At 40.2% G+C, this 19,212-nt stretch overlaps 1 protein-coding gene across 4 annotated transcripts in view; it reads right to left on the bottom strand.

Annotated features, from left to right (window-relative positions):
• Nucleotides 1-19,212, bottom strand: part of LOC126398424 (kinesin-like protein KIF13B) — a 72,022-nt gene that overhangs the window by 34,970 nt on the left and 17,840 nt on the right. For all 4 annotated transcript variants that reach the window (XM_050057753.1, XM_050057754.1, XM_050057755.1 and 1 more), the window contains exons 8-22: nucleotides 18,619-18,799; nucleotides 16,784-16,871; nucleotides 16,516-16,650; nucleotides 13,825-13,937; nucleotides 13,324-13,435; nucleotides 12,584-12,796; nucleotides 12,374-12,484; nucleotides 11,808-11,942; nucleotides 11,543-11,673; nucleotides 7,373-7,459; nucleotides 6,991-7,181; nucleotides 4,256-4,490; nucleotides 3,983-4,145; nucleotides 1,794-1,940; nucleotides 864-1,013 (exon numbers count right to left, since the gene is read on the bottom strand). In XM_050057753.1, coding sequence (XP_049913710.1) covers nucleotides 864-1,013; nucleotides 1,794-1,940; nucleotides 3,983-4,145; nucleotides 4,256-4,490; nucleotides 6,991-7,181; nucleotides 7,373-7,459; nucleotides 11,543-11,673; nucleotides 11,808-11,942; nucleotides 12,374-12,484; nucleotides 12,584-12,796; nucleotides 13,324-13,435; nucleotides 13,825-13,937; nucleotides 16,516-16,650; nucleotides 16,784-16,871; nucleotides 18,619-18,799 — 2,192 coding nt within the window. The remainder of the gene's footprint in view (nucleotides 1-863; nucleotides 1,014-1,793; nucleotides 1,941-3,982; nucleotides 4,146-4,255; nucleotides 4,491-6,990; nucleotides 7,182-7,372; nucleotides 7,460-11,542; nucleotides 11,674-11,807; nucleotides 11,943-12,373; nucleotides 12,485-12,583; nucleotides 12,797-13,323; nucleotides 13,436-13,824; nucleotides 13,938-16,515; nucleotides 16,651-16,783; nucleotides 16,872-18,618; nucleotides 18,800-19,212) is intronic.

Raw genomic sequence — 19,212 nt, 5'->3', positions numbered from 1 at the left:
CGGACAGTCACTCTTGCTCAGGGCTGAGTTGTGGCTGGTTTTTAAGCTTATGTAACCACTGTTAATGGCATGGCAAGTTTTACTAAAGTAAACTATAACTACAAAATTAAAGGATGTTGTGCTGCCTCTCGCAGCAGGCGTAGACTGAGAAAAAAATAACTTAACTCACTGGGCCGACTGCAGGCAACTTTTAAGGTGGAAGGTTTACACGTTATGTTACTCAATGTATGAGTTGACGACGTGAAACCATCAACACACCTTAATTTTCAATATAACAACTTTGACCATTCCATTAGTTTTTATTGTCTCTCTTGGATGACATACACTTTTAGTAACGACTGCATCTTCCAGCGTTCAAGTTATATAATAATTTTTACCGGACTGGGTGAGCTGCATATATTCTAATCCTCACTTAGATGGGGGGGCTTCTATGGAATCTTTTCCATTACCTGTTACTAATACAATAGTAGTAGCATGTAAACAACACTTGCCATAACCAACCTACAGCCCAGTCTTACAGATTTTTATAGGTGATCATAATGTTGAGAATTGGGTTTTAAATTACGGGTTACTGACATTTCTGCATCAAGACATAATCTTTCAAGAGGGAATCATGATGCATCTAAGAATCGATTTTTTCCTTTCACCCCTACAGCTATTCTCTACCTGTGGCTCTCTGCTCATTGGTGCTGAACAGGTAAAGCACAGTAGGTTTTGGAGCTTTTCTTCCCCCAAAGCAGCTGCTGATGAGGGCAGTGAGAGTAACCTAGAACAGTACACTTTGCAGCCAGAAAACCAAAACAATGAGCTGATCATCCAAGTTTTAAGAACAAACTCCTCTGTTGCTCCCAGCGGGCTCCTACCTCTCCTTTCTGGTTGATGATTGGCACTGCATACTGCAGCTTGACGTCGTGGAACAGGCAGGCCAGGAACACGTTTGCCACACCAATCAGACTATGGTTCTCCTGTTCATCAAAGAACGGGTCTGCACGTTTGAAATAGGACCGCATCACCTGGGTTAGGAAGAAAGAGTGAGAACACAGTGAGACTGCTAAATAAGTCACCTGTTTGGCTTCAGGGTCTTCCTGAACTCCTCAAGATTTGTGCACCTTTCACCACGCATGGTTGGAAATCTAATTATCCCTATAGACTTTTGGGTGTAAACCTCTAATTATTTCCCTTAAACAAACTGATTTAAGCATATTTGCCTGCCTGTCTGCTCTTTTTTCCCCCACTGTGCTTATTTTGTATATCTTCTTTTAACATTTTTGTCAATCAGGGATACAAAATGGAATAAATGAAAGCAAGCAGATAAAGTCTGACAGATCAGCTGTCATATCTGCACATACAAAACTAAATAAAACACTAAATGATCTACAGATTATAACTTTATTAGATTATATTAGATTAGATTAGATTAGATAGTACTTTATTAATCCCTTGGGAGGGTTACTTCAGGGAAATTGAGGTTCCAGCAGCAGCACAGCACCGACAGTACAGTAAAAAAGCACACAGATTCAAATATAAAAAGCAATTTCAACAATAAGAATATAATAATAAAAAGCAATAGCAAGACAGTGATAATGAAGAAAAACAATTGCACATAAGGAATTGCACGGGATTTCCCGCCCCACAGGGAGACAGCTCAGTGTTACAGCTAAATGTTCATGTTTGACGCTCCTTCCTCATCTTCCCCATCCCCTCTCCTCCTGCTACCCCTCCCCCTCCCACCGAGTGCAGAGTTGTACAGTTTGATGGCTCGGGACTGTGCATTTAACAGGTTCTTCACTCACAGGGTTGTCTTCATCAAAGTCCTTCCACTCCTGGTAGAGCTCCCTCATGTCCACAAGCCTGTTCTCCATCTTCTCCAGAGCCCAGATCTGTTTCCCTTTACCTTTACGGCGAACCTGGATGGCTGGCTCACTCAATACTACATCACGCTATAAAAAGGGGGAGAGAGGATTGATTACTCATGTTTGCTTGAAAAATCCAAGTAGGCACATGTTATATCACTTATATTACAGCCAACCCTTCTCCCAACCATACACTGGGAGCATACTATTGATTTTTATTGTATTTTGGCTGCTGATTTGGCACACTAATCATTACAGTCATCAGTGGAAGTGGCAGCAATGGCTGTGAGGCAAGTACAGTACTTTAAAACCCTCAGTGCCTGATTGCTTCAATTTGTATCAGTCTGTATTCCTCAGAGGCAAAACTCCAATCTGACCACACAGACATGATACATAGATTTTAGATACAGTGCAATTTCCTACCTATCCTCGTTACCTGGGGACATTCTTATCTCCAATGTCCATCATACAATAATCATAAACAAATCAAACTAGAATTACAGCCTTGCAGTTGTATGCCTCTGCAGACCAGTCAAGTTGCATGGATGATTCACACACATCTTCCCCCCCAGCAACCCAGAAGATCTATACAATTAGCACAGTTTCAAGATGGACACCCGAGATTAGTGTCACCAATTCAGTATCTGACCAAATGTCTCCCCTTCTGTTCCTGAGTTATGACACTGAGCAATGGCCAGAAAAGTGATTTTGCAGAATGTTATGATGTCACAGTGAAGTTGATCTTTGAACTTTTGGATATAAAATGTCAACATTTCATCATTATTTCCTGTTAGACATATTTGTGATATTTTATCATAAATAGTGTATGAAGTCTTAAGTTATAGCCAAAAACATGTTTTGTGAGGTCACAGTGACCTTTGACTGTCAAATTCTTATAAGTTAATTATAGAGCCCTCGTAGACATTTGTGCCAAATTTGAAGAAATTCCCTCAAAATGTTCTTGAGACATCGTGTTCATGAGAATGAAACGGATGTAAGATCACACCAACGTTGACCTTTGACCATCAAAATCGAATCAATTCATTGTTTAGTCCAGGTGGACATTTGTGCCAAATTTGAAGGAATTCCAACACGTTCTTGAGATATCGCATCCAAAAGAATGAATCGAGAGTACTGTAACAGACGGATATACAAACAACCCAAACACATAATGCCTCTGGTCATAGATGACGCAATTATGATAAAATGTGAAACATGCAAACCATAGGTACTCCTCAAACTGATCTGAAAAATCCACATTCCCATAAAAAACATCCACAGAAAACAAATGAAGATTCCTCTTCATCCACCTCCTTTCTTGCCTATACTGCATATATGTGTGTATGTATAGGTGCACCATGAGAAATGTCTTGATAAAAATAATCAAAAGGCTTTGCAGAGGTGAACTTTATGCACCAGAATTTTCCATTGTTTTCTATGAGCATATAAATATAACTACTGAGGAGCTGCAATCACTGTAACAATCTTTATTCAACGCTTCTTTTTTGTACAGGCAGTTTGATATACCCACAGCTGTGTTCTTAACCGGTATTGAAATAAAATCCTTAGTTCTCTTTGTCCGAGACTGAGACAAGACCAAGGAGCAATGTGGTCGATTATGAGACCTTCAAAATGTGAGCACAAGACTCATCTCAAGACCAAGACCGATCTGGAGTACTATAACACTGGCCTGAGTGAGGGCTGAAAAAAGAAACCAACATGAACATGCCAAAAACTGCAGTTCCTCTAATGGCCACTTGAGGCTGGCTCCAAAAGTGAGTCAATCCCCATAGACACCCATGTTTTCAAAAAAAACGTTTTGGTCTTTTGCCAATTTCAACATACATGACAACTGCATGGTGGGTAAATTTTTACATAACTCAACCTTTTAAATTTTTTCGACAGAAAACTCCTGCACTACCGAATGAAAATCAACACGAGCTTTTAAACTTGCTTCCTACAGGTACCTGAATTTGCAAGTACAATTTGTCAATCACTGAGAATGCTATGTACTTTGAAATTTTGTTCCTTGGCTGTTCTGTTGATTAACTTTGGATTTCTGTGGATTTTGTTTTAATAATCTCTCTTAGACACATAGACATACACAAACACACACACACACACCCTACCTTCCTGTTGGCATCCAGGTTGGCAGCAGGTATCTGCAGAGTGACCAAGTACTCTGTCCTCTTGCTAAGCTCCTCAGCTATGAAGCCAGCCTCCTGTGCCAGGAGGTTGGCCCGAACTATCTGCTCCCTCAGGCGCCGCAGGCTGCGGGTCATCATTGCTTCTCTGAACCCACAAAAACACAAGTTTAACAAAGCATCTATGGAATCTTTTTCTCCTTCAAAGACTGCCATTAGAAGTCAGTAAAGGTTTCACATTGTCTCGTTGTATCTTACCTGTCCTCGCTCCAGCGCCGCATGCGTTTGTTGGAGCTGGGTGACATCACAACAGCAGCAGCTGCACTGGGAGGCAGGCCTGTTGGGTCCAGCAGGTTGGAGGGTTTCTCAGGACTGAGCCTGCGGCGGAGCTGCTGCAGCTCCTGCTCGTACATCTGCCTCTGCCGCTCCAGGGCACAGCGCTTCTCCTCCTCATACTGCCTCTCCAGGGTCTGTAACACCGACTGCAAAGGGTCTGAGGAGGAGGAACGTGATGACGGATGAAAACAGGAAGAGGAAGACAGAGAGGAGGAGTAAGTTTTTAATTTCTTATTGAGTGGCAATCAGCATCTATAAGAACTGTTCATCCTAAAACTAAAACTCTGTCATTGTTAGTCAACCCCAAATAAGTTGGAACTGCTTCACATGACTGGACTCGCTGCTGGTCCAAAAATCCAATATTTACCTCATTATCTCTATTTGGCAAGCAGAGTCTTCTGTCAGAGCACTGCAGGAAAATATAGATTATAGGGTAAATATTGAACCTGTGGACCCACAGTGGAATCATTTGGGGTCTAAATATTTGGATTATACTGCACACAAGCTGTTTGGAGTGACTTCATGGAAATCCTGTGCTTTTGGTAAAGCTCTAAAAACTGGAGTGGTTAACTTAAACCATACAACTTTTCTGTTTTATTCTTAATGTCAGAAAATGACCAAAACAAACAATGAGGCCATGCTGTTAACAAGTATTGTCTGTGTTTCCAAAGCCTAATATATCTTGTTCCTCTGTGCCATTGAGCTCTATTGTTGTCTAAATGCTATTAAAAGCACCTCAGTGAGTCATGGTTTTAGACTCCTAGTCTTGTTTAAAATAATGATAATATTTCTGACTCATTTTTTAAGATTTACATCTTCAGGAACAAATAGACTTGGGGCTGAGTGCTAGGGTACAGAGTAGGGAACAAATTGAGTTGTTTGGTCTTTTTCTGGAATACGCTGACAGCCGTTATCCTTAAAGGGATAGTTTGGATTTTTTAGGTGGGGCTGTATGAGGATCTTTTCCATAGTCAGTGAATTAACTACAGTAGATGGTGGTCTGCATGCTCCTAGCTTGGAGAAGTACATACGTAGGAGTACTGCCGCAGAAGCTCAGCAATATACTGCTGTGAATGGTAGCAGCACCAAAAAGGATTTTAGCCACCAAATAAAGGCTGTCGCTGCATCGATCAGTTAGTTTGTTTGTGTTATTGTGTGACTTTGGTAATTCCAAACAAACCCTTTAAAACACCAAAGACACGCAGTAATACAAAAAAACTTACTGATCGAGGCAGGGGTGGACCCACGGACCGTATAAAATAAGGGACGTAGCCACCATCACCCATTGGTTTGTGGACTCTTGTTTTTAAGCCTTGAGTTTGGCATTTTAGCATTTTGTCCCAACAATCAGCAGCCATGGACTCCTCCAAACAGCTGCCTAGCACTCTGAAAACTGAATTGATGCCCACAAAGCAGGAGAAGGCTGTAAGAGGATGGAAAAGTGTTTTCAGGTAGCTGTTTCCTCAGTTCATAATGTAAGAAATGGCAGTTAACAGGAACTGTGGAGGTCAAGTTAAAATCTGGAAGACCAAGAAAACGTTCTGAGAGAGCTGCTCGAAGGATTATTAAAAAGGCAAATCAAAGCCCCCGTTTGACTGCAAAAGACCTGCAGAAAGATTTAGCAGAACATGTTGACCTTGCTTTGGGCTTGTGTTGCAGCCAGTGGCATGGCGAACATTTCACAGGTAGAGAGAAGAATGGATTAAGTTAATTTCCAGCAAATTCTGGAAGCAAACATCCCATCTGTTTAAAAAAAAAAAAAAAAAAAAAAAAAGCTTCTACAACAGGACAATGATCCTAAACACACTGCGAAATCCACAATGGACTACCTTAAGAGGTGCAAGCTGAAGGTTTTGCCATGGCCCTCACAGTCCCCCGACCCAAACATCATTAAAAATCTGTGAATAGACCTCAAAAGCGCAGTGCATGCAAGACGGCCCAAGAATCTCACAGAGCTAGAAGCCTTTTGCAAGGAGAATGGGTGAAAACCCCCCAAACAAGAGCTGAAAGACTCTTAGCTGGTTACAAAAAGTGTTTAGAAGCTGTAATACTTGTCAGTGTGTCAGTGGATGCTACTAAGCACTGACCATGCAGGGTGCCCAAACTTTTGCTTCAAGACCTTTTCCTTTTTTGTTATTTTGAAACTGCAAAAGATTGAAAATAAAATGCAATCTTGCTTAAAATATTAAAGAAATGTGTCATCTTTAACTTCATGCCTTTTGAAGATCAGGTGAGGAGGACAGAAAAACTTCTTCATTTTCAGAGTAAGAGTTCTTATTTAACTGTAAAAATGATGAGTAATACACTGTCATTTTATTAACCACAGCTGCCACAGTAAAAACATGCTCTGAGGAAGCTCCTTAGCGAAGACACATCAACATTTATTTTACTGTACAATATTAAATAAACAAGTTGTACATTTTGTTTCTCAACAAATTCAGTTCAATTCAATTTTATTTATGAAGCCCAATATCACAAATAACAATTTGTCTCAGAGGGCTTTACAGAATACGGCATCATTCTGTCCTTTGGACCCTCACAGCGGATAAGGAAAAACTCCCCAGAAAAACCCTTTAACAGGGAAAAAAAATGGTAGAAACACAAAACAAAATTCAAAGCGCAACTTTGTCATTGTTTGACATTTCAGCCTGACTCACCGTTGTTGCCCATGCCTTTCATCATGACTTCGGCCTGAGCAAATTCATAGCCAAAGCTCAGCTCACTTGACACGTCACTGGATGCATCAAAGTCTACCTCCAGCCGGTCGGTGCTTATACACGTCTTCATTGCAGCACCACCCTCCTCATCCTCAGCTCCTGCATGGACCATATGCCTGGGCAGGTTGATCCTGTGTGTGTGCATGAGTAGGTGGTGGTAGTGTATGGATGTATGTGACAAAGAGAGTGACACAAAGAGGAAGTGTGATATTGTGAAAACAGGAAGAGATACAATGAAGAGTTTGTGATGACATGTAAATAAATGCTGTTAAACACTGCATGGATACAGATTCGAAGTGAGCACTCTGTAGGTGACACCAACCTGAAGAAGTGGTTGTTTCCCCACAGGATTCTGTCACCATGATGAAGCTGAACTGGACTGGTGACTGCAGGACCGTTTACACATGTTCTACAGGTGGAAAAAGCATTCATACAACGTGAGACAACATATGAGATGAGAAAAGGTGATAGTGGAAATATAACCAAGCCAGCCATGTTTCAGTTACAGTTTACATCCATGTCTGTCCAGACTCATATGTAGCCATGACAGTGGACAATGCTTCAAATATGGATGTTGCAACAAAAAAGCTACATAGTCTAATACATAGACACTTCACACACATCTTTTACCTGGTAGCACAGAAGATCTATATAATCAGCACAGTTTTAAGGTTAACATGTTTTTGCAGAACATTATGATGTCACAATAACGCTGACCTTTGACCTTTTAGATATAAAATGTCACCACTTAATCATTTTATTCTACTAGACTTTTATGTGAAATTTTGTCATAAATAGTAAGGAAATTCTGGAGTTATGACTAAACGTATGTTTTATGAGGACACAGCAACCTTCTCCTTTGACCACCATATTCTTATAAGTTCATTCTTAAGTCCAAGCGCATGTTTGTGCCAAACTTGAAGAAATTCCCTCAAAGGCCTTCTTGACATATCGTGTTCACAAGAATGAGGCAAAAACAAGTCTAAGTGGGCGTTTGTGCCTAATTTAAACCAAAGATTCAAAAAACACACTACCACAATTAAAGAAAATTTAAAAACTCCCACATCATAAAAACAAGGACAACTAAAGTAACAATGTCATTGTAAAATGTCATTATAAATCTTTTACCCTGTTCCATAAAAAACCCCTGACCTGACTCCTGTCAGCCCCTCTCATATTTAAAGAGTTCAATCAATCAATCAATTTTATTTATAAAGCCCAATATCACAAATCACAATTTGCCTCACAGGGCTTTACAGCATACGACATCCCTCTGTCCTTATGACCCTCACACCCCTCTGTCCTTATGACCCCCCTTGATGTGAAGCAGAAGGCTGCTCCACAGTATGGCACCACTGGCTACATTATTGACTTGAGGCACCTAACATGAACACACACTGGCCCTGGTATTATAGTTACACTGGGTATGGACCATTGTTATCTGACAATACCAATATTGAGGGGCATAACCATTGTAAATATTGTACATATAATTCACCTTCTGTTATTCTACTCTGAGCTGTACTAGCAGCAGTCCCATCCTTCTGAATTTATCACTACTAACATGAGTTTGAGGGGATGCATTTAATTAACACCGAACAATAGTATTTTGTATCACCTGTACTTTGTTCCTGAATTTAGCTCACAAACAACTGCACCAAGCAGAACATGCATAATCAAGATGATACTGTATCAATGATGACACAAGGTGATTTTTACCTAAAAGTGGAGGTCCTGTTCTATGAAACAGGAACCTGTGTTTGCTGGCACCCTTAGGTAACATTTTAGCAGCAGTAGAATCAGAGGAGAGTGACTGTTCCAATATTACTGCTAAATATGAGACACTTGTCAGAGATGCAATTTCAGCTCCATAACAAAAGACTTTAAACATATTTATTCTTGACAGCTTACTCTTCATTCCCAACAGGACTGACTTGGTTTTACCAAAATGTATCGAAAGCTTATGTATGAGCCATTCTCTTACACATTCCAGTTCATCACTGAGAGCGTTATCAATTTCACTGACATCATTCCCACATACCAGTAATGCAGAAACATCAGCCTACAACAAGAGCTTGTATTTTAAAGCTGCTGACATATTATTTATATCCATAATAAACAAAAGAGGCCCTAGAATAGAAACTTGTGGCACCCACATGTACTGTAATATCCTGAGGTTCTGATATAACCCTTTCAACATCCCAGACATCTTCCTGTAAGGTAAGAAGTGAACCATTTTACAGCCAAAGTTTCCCACACATTGTTACATGTTATGAATTTTCAAAACTTTTCCATAATATTTACTCAATTTCAACCAAAGATCCTGTAGGTGTCAAGGCAATTTGATGTGTGTTTGCATTATAATTATACAATCAGTTCTGACCAAGCAATCTGATTGGTCAACAAGACATTTAGAATGTGCTCAAACAGCATAACAGCACACATGGCTCATCACTAAAAATATTGTCATTTCCATGATACTGTTGTAACTGCCACTGGACACACACATGTCCGTGTACCTGGGCTAAAAGTCTAAAGAAAAACTCACCACAATCCTGAAAATATATAGCCTAATATGTAAATAAATGTTAATAAACTCACTGGAAGCCACCAATTATTAAATTAATAAATCTAAAAAAATTTTGTTCTTTATTCCAAATGAGCTGAAAAGTGGATTAACAAAAAGCCACCTAAAAATGGGTTGTTAAGACATCCTATAATGATCTAACAAATGCTCATGATAGCCTGTTTCTTGCAGCTGTTATAGAACATTTGTAGAATAATTAACTTAATTAAAACAATTTCATACCTTGAACTTAACTACTGGGTTTGCAGAAGTTCTCCAACATACTTATAAAGGCTAAAGGCTAAGATTCATTGGATTAAATAAGTCAGTCTACTTTTTATTTAATCAGCTTTCTTAAATGAAAATAATTGATGGCGCTGTTCGTCAGTGCAGGTGTGTGCCTCAATGAAGTGAGGCAGGCCGGAACACCACGGCAGTGAAAAAGTTGCCTTATGAGAGGCTGAATGCCATCAGATATGGATTGAAGTTAAATATTTCATTAGATAAAAATATGTTGTATATGTATGTGTGTATGTATGTGTTTTTTCAGTTAATTTTGACTTTTGGACATTACAATGCTCTTGAGATATTGGAAATGTTTAGCGTCATCTGGCATCCTCCATCAGCTGTGCCGCTGACACAGTGCTATACCAGCTTGGAGACAATGGTCTGAGAGCTAATTGCCCCTGAACATGAATATATTTTGATTAAATACTTTACTTTGCTGGTAATAGTTGTAGCATTGCTATATTACACTTGAGGGTGTGTTTTAATGTCACTTCAGTGATGCTTACGGACCTTAGTGCAAGCATCTTGGTCCTGACCGCATGATGTTGTGCCACAAATGACGTGAAAACACACCCTTGAGTGAAAACCTGATTAATTTTGACACTCCTGTATGCATTTATTTCTTGTTACACCAACGTTTGTTTTATGGACATGTCTGATAATTGTTTTGCAACATTGCCTGAACCTGAGCATTCCCGAGATAAACGAAGGCTGACTGCCATCATTTCCTGTCAATCTGTTCCATCCAAAACCCAACATCTGCTCATCTATACATATTTGATTTAATCAACAGGTATCATCTATAGGCTGAGATTTAGTTGAAGGTGACATCCTGGTGCTGCTATACTGTATGACTGACTGCAGCAGCCTCTCATTCAAGTTAGCTATCCATCAGTAGTAACTGTCACCTGGATCACTTAACCATTTGCCTCACTGACAGTAAATCCTCAGTATTCTGTGTGAAAGCCTTGGTTAACCAGCTTCACAACAGCTTTTTTGCATTTCTCTCTTTTAGTAACATCATGTTTCTTTCCCCCTACAGGGTGTATGGCCTTGGGGATGATGCACTGCTAGTCTGGTCTATGTATCACGTAATATTTGTGATGTTTCAACTGTCATGCAGAGCAGCACTAGAATTTAAATAAGTAATACAAGGAACATGTTTCACATAATATTGAATTGCATAATATTGACATGTTTTGAGATTTTTATGAACAGATTTTAAACAACAGCTAAAATACTGTTTTTTAAAAACGTATCCAACTCATTCTGTTAATTCCAAACTATTTCCAGACCTGGAAAACAATTTTCCAGAACTTCATGACTGTGGGAACCCTGCACAGCTGTGTATTAACCTAACATATCCATGAGCAGAGCTTTAAAATCAACCTTGAAAACTCCCCTTAGTGTTTTCATTTAAGAGGCTTGCTGGTGCTAAACAATGTATTTTTATCATCTACTTGGCGTTCTGAGGAAAAAAAAAAGATTTCTTAGTACTGATGGGACATGTAGCAGTGTATAATATATACTCATAAATATAAGAAAGCAAATGAGCAGTGCACAGAGAGGTCCTCTGTGAAGTCACAGCCATCAATCAAACAAGACTTGCGGTACTGCTGATTCAGGTTGAGTACATACCGAGCGTTGCGGTGAGGACTGAGCACCACGCCGTTGTTCTCAGTGATGTCAATGACGCAGTGCTCAGCTTGGATGGCCATCCCACAAAGCTGGATGTCCTGCGAGTTGGCTGAGCCCACACGTGTGTGCTCCTGAACACGGGACACAGAGGAGACATGGTCATAGACAAAATACACTGTTGCAGAACATGATGTGTGCATGTATTAATTTGTGCGCCTCTATATGTATAGTACGCAGCTCTCGACTGTATGTGTGTATCCAATACCTTTAGGTAGTAGACCAGCAGCTCGTTGAGGGCAGGGTCAGCGTTAAGGTTGACCAGGAAACACTTGTCATCCACGACTCTGATTCCAGAAGACTGGAGGGAAATGCCCAGACTCTCCAGCTGCCTCTGACGCTCCTGCAGGAAACATATTTAATACATGCATTGATTAGCTGATTATTCTATTCTTTAGCTGCTCTATGAAAGAAATGCCAGAGTGAAAAGAGAAGAGCTGAGCTAAAAATAACCCCCATATTGAAGAAAACTCAGTGAATAAACTTGAGTTAAAGTTAAATTAAGGCACACTGAATGAACAGAAAACAAATCAATTGGCACTGACTCACATTTTAATTTTATCTCCTCAGTTTGATTAAATGTGTCTGTTGCGCTTATTTGAGTGCAAGGAATTGACCGAAATGTTAACCAAGTTCAGTTTAAGCATAACAAGAATAAGATGACGTTTTTTCCTACTGATCTCTACAAGGGCAAACTGATGTGGAGAGTGAATTTGTGTGTGTGTGTGTGTGTGTGTGTGTGTGTGTGTGTGTGTGTGTGTGTGTGTGTGTTACCTGTGCAACAGCCTCAGTCTTCCTGAGTTTGTCCTCCCAGGTGACTGTCATTTCTTGGATCAGTTTCTCAGACTCCTCTAGCCTGTCCTTCAGCTCGGGGGCCTTCATAGACTGACAGTGACAGAAGCTGCATTACACTCCACATATTTCTGTGTTATTCATTTAATATTCAAGAATCACAATACTGGTATGGGCTGAAGTTATATGAACCTCTGCCTCAGAGAGCTGCTCCTTCAGTTTCTCCACTTCCTCTCTGAGCTCTCGGATGATTCTGGCATTGGGGTCTTCGTTGACCACAGCATGGTTGATGATGCTCTTGGCCCTGTCGGCGTAACGCAGGGTGGACAGCGTCTCGTCGTAGTTGTCTGCAGCCGGGCTGATGGTGGCCACCATGGCTGTGCGGCTGTTCCCTCCAAGGCTGTCCTGCGGGTTTAAAAAAACAAACAAACAAAAAAAAAAACCTTTAAGTCTCAGACTGCACTGTGCAAAATAAAGAAAATCCATTGCTTTGATCCAGAGACAGGATTACTAAATGTGTGAAAAGCATATGATTTATGGGCATGCTCTGTTTGAGGGTCATTAGGCTTTATGCAAGTTTTAGAAAGCTACATTTAACACAATTACAATTCTACAAGGAGACTAATTTAAGACTAATTTAAAACCCCAAATTAAAGACTCAGAGCTGGCAAAAGGAGCATTTCTCCAACAGAGCAGAGCTAATGAAAACAACCAACAGAGCCTTGAAACTTAATGCACAAAATAACAAAAAGCACACCAAAAAATTAATTACTGTACTTTAAAGTCCAGTTCTTTAGGTTTTAAAAATGCATATTGTGCTAGCACGCTATGATGTATTAAAGTGGGTATAAAGTGCAAAAGGAACTGAAGCTGAAAATGTTTGTCTGTGGTGGAATCTGTAATTCTGTAAGTCTGTTGATTTCTTGGTGTACCTTAAGCAGCCAGGTGAGCACAGAGTCTCTGTAAGGAACAAACTTGCTTTTGTTCTTCCCTGCTCCCTGATCAGCCAAGGCAGAGATAACTAAACCCAGAGTACTGAGGGACCTGGAGGGAGGGACACAGAGAGGGGAAGGATGGGGAGAATTAAGAGGGAAGAAGGGAAGTATTTACAGGACAGAATATAACAGAAGAAAACAGACCAAAAATCATCAAGGCAATTTTGGATTTCAGTCAAGCTCACAGGGGTATAGTATAAATAAGTGAAATACTTTTTATGTTGTGACAGTATTATTTGAGGGAAATAACCTCCTGTCCAGCAGTAAGGATCCACAATGACCAAAATCAAAAGTGAGTGTACGTAGACAGAAAACAAACACAATCCCAGCCAGCAATCTCCTCTGAGGAATGCAGCTCGGTCACTTAATTTAGTTCTTGGAAGAACAATCTTACAAGTCTTTAGTGTCCAGCCAAATATCTATTTTCTGTTGACTCACTTATTGATGTTGCTTCCTTCTTTCAGACGCTCCCCCGCTGCTCCAGTCTTGGCTGCCCGCTCGCTGCCAGCCAGATCCACCAGACTCAGCTTGCTCACTTTCTCTCCACTTGTCTGGAGCCGACACACAGAAATGGATATGATGTTAGACTTTATTCTAAAATCCCTCCATCTTTTCGTCCATTGCAGAGAGAAACTTTGCTGAGGGCAAGTTGCAAATCTCAAAATTTATCATGACTGGGCATGAGATGGCCGTCCTTGAAAGGCTCAGCTGTTCACAGGCAAGAACAGCACGAGGTTCACCACTTTGTGAAAAACTGCATTGGCAAACCGTCCAACAGTTTAAGAACAATGTTTCTCAACACACAATCAAAAACAATTTAGGGATTTCACATCTACAATATCAATAATATCATCAAAGTATTTGGAAAATCTGAGGAAATCTCTGCATGTAAGGGGCGAGGCTGAAAACCAGCAATGAATGCTGGTGACCTCTGACCCCTCAGGCTGCACTGCATTAAAAACCAACATGATTCGATTCAATTCAATTCAATTCAATTTAATTTGCCTCACAGGGCTTTACAGCATACGAAATCCCTCTGTCCTTTGGACCCTCACAGCGGATAAGGAAAAACTGCCCCAAAAAAAAACTTTAACGGGGAAATAAAATGGTAGAAACCTCAGGAAGAACAACTGAGGAGGGATCCCTCTTCCAGGACGGACAGACGTGCAATAGATGTCGTACAGAACAGATCAACATAATACATTTACAGTAATCCAAATGCATAAAGGCTTTCACTACGTGGGCTCAGGAACACTCTGGAAAACCATTGTCAGTAAACAACGTTCAGGCTCATGTGAATGTCCTGTCATGTGAAAGCCATATATCAACAACATCCAGAAACACCGCCAACTTCTCTGGACCCAAGCTCATCTGAGATGGACTGACACAAAGTGAAAAAGTGTGCTGTGGTCTGACAAGTCCACATTTCAGATTTTTTTTTGGAAATCATGGACGTCGTGTCCTCCAGTCTAAAGAGGAAAAGGACCGTCCAGTTTGTTACCAGCTCAAAGTTCAAAGCTAGTATCTTTGATGGTATCAGGGGGTGTGTTAATGCCCATGGCATCATGGGTAACTTTACATCTGTGAAATCACCATTAATGCTCAAAGATACATACAGGTTTTAGAGCAACATATGCTGCCATCCAGAAGACTTTTTTTCAGAAACGTCCCTGCTTATTACAGCAAAACAACGAGACACATTTTGCACATGTTCCAACAACGTGGCTTAAAGACTAAAAAGTGCAGGTACTAGACTGACCTGCCTGCAGTCCAGACACGACTCCTGTTGAACATGTGTGGCACATTATGCAGTATGCATGAATGCGAAAGAATTGCACTTCAACAATTCCCAAACACACTGACTTAGTGTTGTTCAAAGAAAAGGTGATGCCACACTCTGGTAAACATGATCCTGTCACAACTTTTTTTGAAACATGTTGCAGGCATCAAATTCAGAATGAGTGTATATTTTCATAAACAATACAGTTTATTAGTTTGAACATTAAATACCTTGTCTTTGTACTATAGTTGAAAATAAGTCAAAAAGGATTTCAAAATTATTTAATTCTGTTTTTATTTATGTTTTACATAGCCTAACACTTTTGGGAATCAAAGCTATAGATTAATACCCTGGAAATCCAGAGTTCTCGCAAGAGCACAATTTGAATTTGCTCAGCGAGTCACTCTGGCAATCAGTAATGATGGTCATTACCCATGCCGTTGGAGCCGAGCTGCACCAATCACATCGGTGTATCTGATATAGGCGGGCCAGAGGCGAGCTAAACAGATGACGACATCGCTGCGATGACGAAGTCCGGAATCAGTCAGTAAACATTGCAAGATGGCTACAGATGAACACCAGTTGTTTGAAACGGCTTTGGCCGCTACAATGACCGAGTTAGACTTGGCTTTTTTGCAAGAAGGACGTTTTTGCTGTTTTGCTGACCGGATTGCAAGAAGGACGTTTTTGCTGTTTTGCTGACCGGATACGGCAAGAGTCTAATCTACCAGTTAGTTCCGCTGGTAGCTAAACTCTGGATATGTCACCCCGTGTGTTGTTCTGATTGGTCGTAGTGTTATCCAATTGCGTGCAGTGATATTTTCAAATGCATGCTTGGTGCCGCCCCTCGAGTTGGGCCATTTTCATTACTCATGGCCAGACCCTAAATCTTTCTAGATTTGGGTCTGGATTTCCAGGCTAGTAGATTAATTGACTCAACAAAAATTAATCAACAACAATTATTATATATGTTGTTTAAACTACAAGCAGAAATGGCAAACATTATTTTTTTGTAGGTTCACATTTGTGAAAATTTTCTGATTTTCTCAGATTTCTATCGTAGTATATTGAATGTCTTTGGGTGCTGTATTATTTTTTGGATAAAACAAGCACCTTGCCTTATAACCTGGTTCTCTGGAAACAGGAATTTGTTTGCCAGCGAAATCAAGTGATCAGAAAAAATAATGCCAAGCAACATACAATATCATTTATACAGGTGTGTTGATAATAGAGGGTGTCAGAGGACATCATATGTAAAAGGCTTATTTTGGAAAAATAAAAGTTATAACCTGTTTGGTGTCTGTGTGTGTGTGTGTGTGTGTGTGTGTGTGTGTGTGGATGTTTCTTACCTTAGACTGCAGGTCCATGAGTGTGTGTGTGAGGATGATGTTGAACACAGCGTGAGATCTGCTGCTCTCTTCGTTCATATTTGTGGCTGCCACTGTGCGAGATTTATTTCCCTCTGACATCAGAGACTCTATGTCCTGTCAGAGACACAAACAAACACACGTCCTGTCTGTACCCGTACTTTATGAAATGACTTGTTTCCCTTGGCAACGCATTGTCATAAAAGCTAAAGAAAATGAGAGCAGAAATTAGATGCAGTTCATAAAGTACCTTGTAGCAGGCTACGGCCAGGCGAGACAGGCCATCAACATAAGGCCCCAAAACTTTGTGTTCTCTCACTCTGAGCGCCTGTCGATTTCTACAGAAAAGAGACAGTTATTAATCCTGTATCCTTCAGTCCTATTCTATCTCACCAAACTGCAAACATGAGGATGAGGAACACGGCTGTGTTCATCCCCCACCAAAGAAAGAAAGAATGAAAAGGGTACAAAGGGTAAATTTGCTATTTTTCAACTTGGATTATTTTTAAGTTTTTGTGCGGAAGTGACTAATGGGATCAACAATTTTTTAAATTGGTCCAGTACTGAGAGAAAGCGCTGCAGCAGCAGTGAAATCAGCTGCAAAGTAATCCCTGCAGGCAATTAGGTCCCATCAATTAACATCCACTTGAGTATTTGTTTTTGCCACCGACAGGCTCAGATTGTTATTTTAAGTGTTTAACATTATAGAAAGGATCCCTACAGAGACAGACCTATTTGTTAGGGAGTAAGATCCTTTTTGTTTAACCCCGATATTACCATTGCCAAACCTATCATATAAATAAACATTAACTTTAGTGTGTGTAAAGCTAGCATATTTTCACATATAACTGGATAAATATGTTATTTTTTTCAACCAAATCAGAGTTGGTGATGGAAAAGTGGAAAGAGAAACCAAGACACCTTTTTTGAGTTTTATTTTTCTTGACTTTGACAGAAGAGTGTTTTACAATGAGAAAATTACTGTGTATTTAAATGGAGTCTAGTGGGTTTGATGATAGCAATACTGGGGCTGCTTCTGGTTAAACAAAAAGGATCTTGCTCCTTACCAAAGATGTCTATTTCTGTAGGGATCTATGCAACAATGTTGTCAGACACTAAGAATAATAATCTGAGCCTGTCAATGGCAAAACCAAACACTTTTAGTGGACATAAATTGATGGTGCTCATTTACCCGCAGAGATTACATTGCAGCCTGTTTTACCACCAAACAGCAGCAGCCTCAATCAATACTGGACCAATTTCAACAATATTGGGTCAAAACCTAGTATATGGCTGGACTATAAAGGAGAACTTTAAATTTGAAAGAGGAGGTGGTCCGCATATACCTCTCCAGACTTTCATTTACTTTGACTTATGCTTTACAGAGCTGGTCCTGCTGTTACAGTCCAGCCCAAAAACTAATGTAAATCCATGTTAAAATAAAGAACAGCACACTTAGACACAGTCACACAGCTGAAGGGAGCTGCTTTCTCTGGAGATACCACCTTCTCCTCATAATGGTGGCAGCATACTGTATGTTCCGATATTGTAACATGTAATATTCAACAGCGTTTAAATAAATTTAAGGTTTGTGTTATACATAGCATCTGTTAAACAATCTGTCAGTTTGGATTGGAGTTTATTTCAAAAGCGCAATGACCAATGGTGAAACACTAACTCTCACGTCATCACTCACTTGGACCAGTGGTATAATCTCATAACTCACTCAGTCACTCACAGAAAAACTTCTGCATTTATAGGGCTGGCCTCGCCTCTCTGTCCAGACAAATATTGCTGTTACCATGAGTCAATTAGACACAAAAACATTGGAAAATAGGGTCCACATTGAAAAGAATACCAAAGTTTCCCTTTAAGATCACGATGTACAGCTATATGCTATGTTCATAGAACTGTATCAGAAGGTAAGACAGAAATATGAAGACTCAAATGATTGCAAAACTACAACATTTTACAGTTCCCAGCATAGAATCCCAAATACACTAGTAAGAATGCAGGATCATGAAAATAAAACATTTATCGCACGACTCCCTGTTTCAAAGTTAACTGGCCCAAACAGTTCCTCACCCTTTGGGGTCAAGCAGGTCTCGGACCTTCTCGTTGTAAATCTCCATGTAGGACACCTCCACTGTGAAGCTCTCTCCCTCCTGGGCCTCCTGCAAAGTCCTGCTGAACAGGGAGCTGCAGAGCCGAGGGATCAGACCTGGCTGCTCTGCCGAGCCCATCATGGTGTATGACTTCCCAGAGCCTGGAGACACACAGCTAGAGTTTACTAATCCAAATGTCAAGCTGAAAAAGAGCCAAGTAATGTTAAAGAGGGAATAAGAAGAAAGGAGGACAGAGAGTCAGGTTCTGTGTTATTGGTTAAAGAAGTCCATCAACACAGCATAATGAATACAGCTTCATAAGCTGCTCACATAGGTCCCATTATCATAAAAAAGTGTAACACATAATAAAAAAGGAAAAAGGCAATTTAGAGATATGGTCTTTATGTCCATGCTTCTCTGTCAAGACATGACAGATTTCAGAGATTTGGAGGCATGGAAGCAAGTGAAAGATGAAAAAGACTCAATCATATAGTAAATTAATGCAGATCTGGAGAGTGCTCCTAATGATTCTGAAAAAAAGCTGTACGCCTGACTCTGAATAAACAGATGTACC

Source organism: Epinephelus moara, chromosome 12, assembly GCF_006386435.1.
Source record: "Epinephelus moara isolate mb chromosome 12, YSFRI_EMoa_1.0, whole genome shotgun sequence".
Classification (NCBI taxonomy): Eukaryota; Metazoa; Chordata; class Actinopteri; order Perciformes; family Serranidae; genus Epinephelus; species Epinephelus moara.
This window is presented reverse-complemented; position numbering and strand designations above follow the sequence as displayed.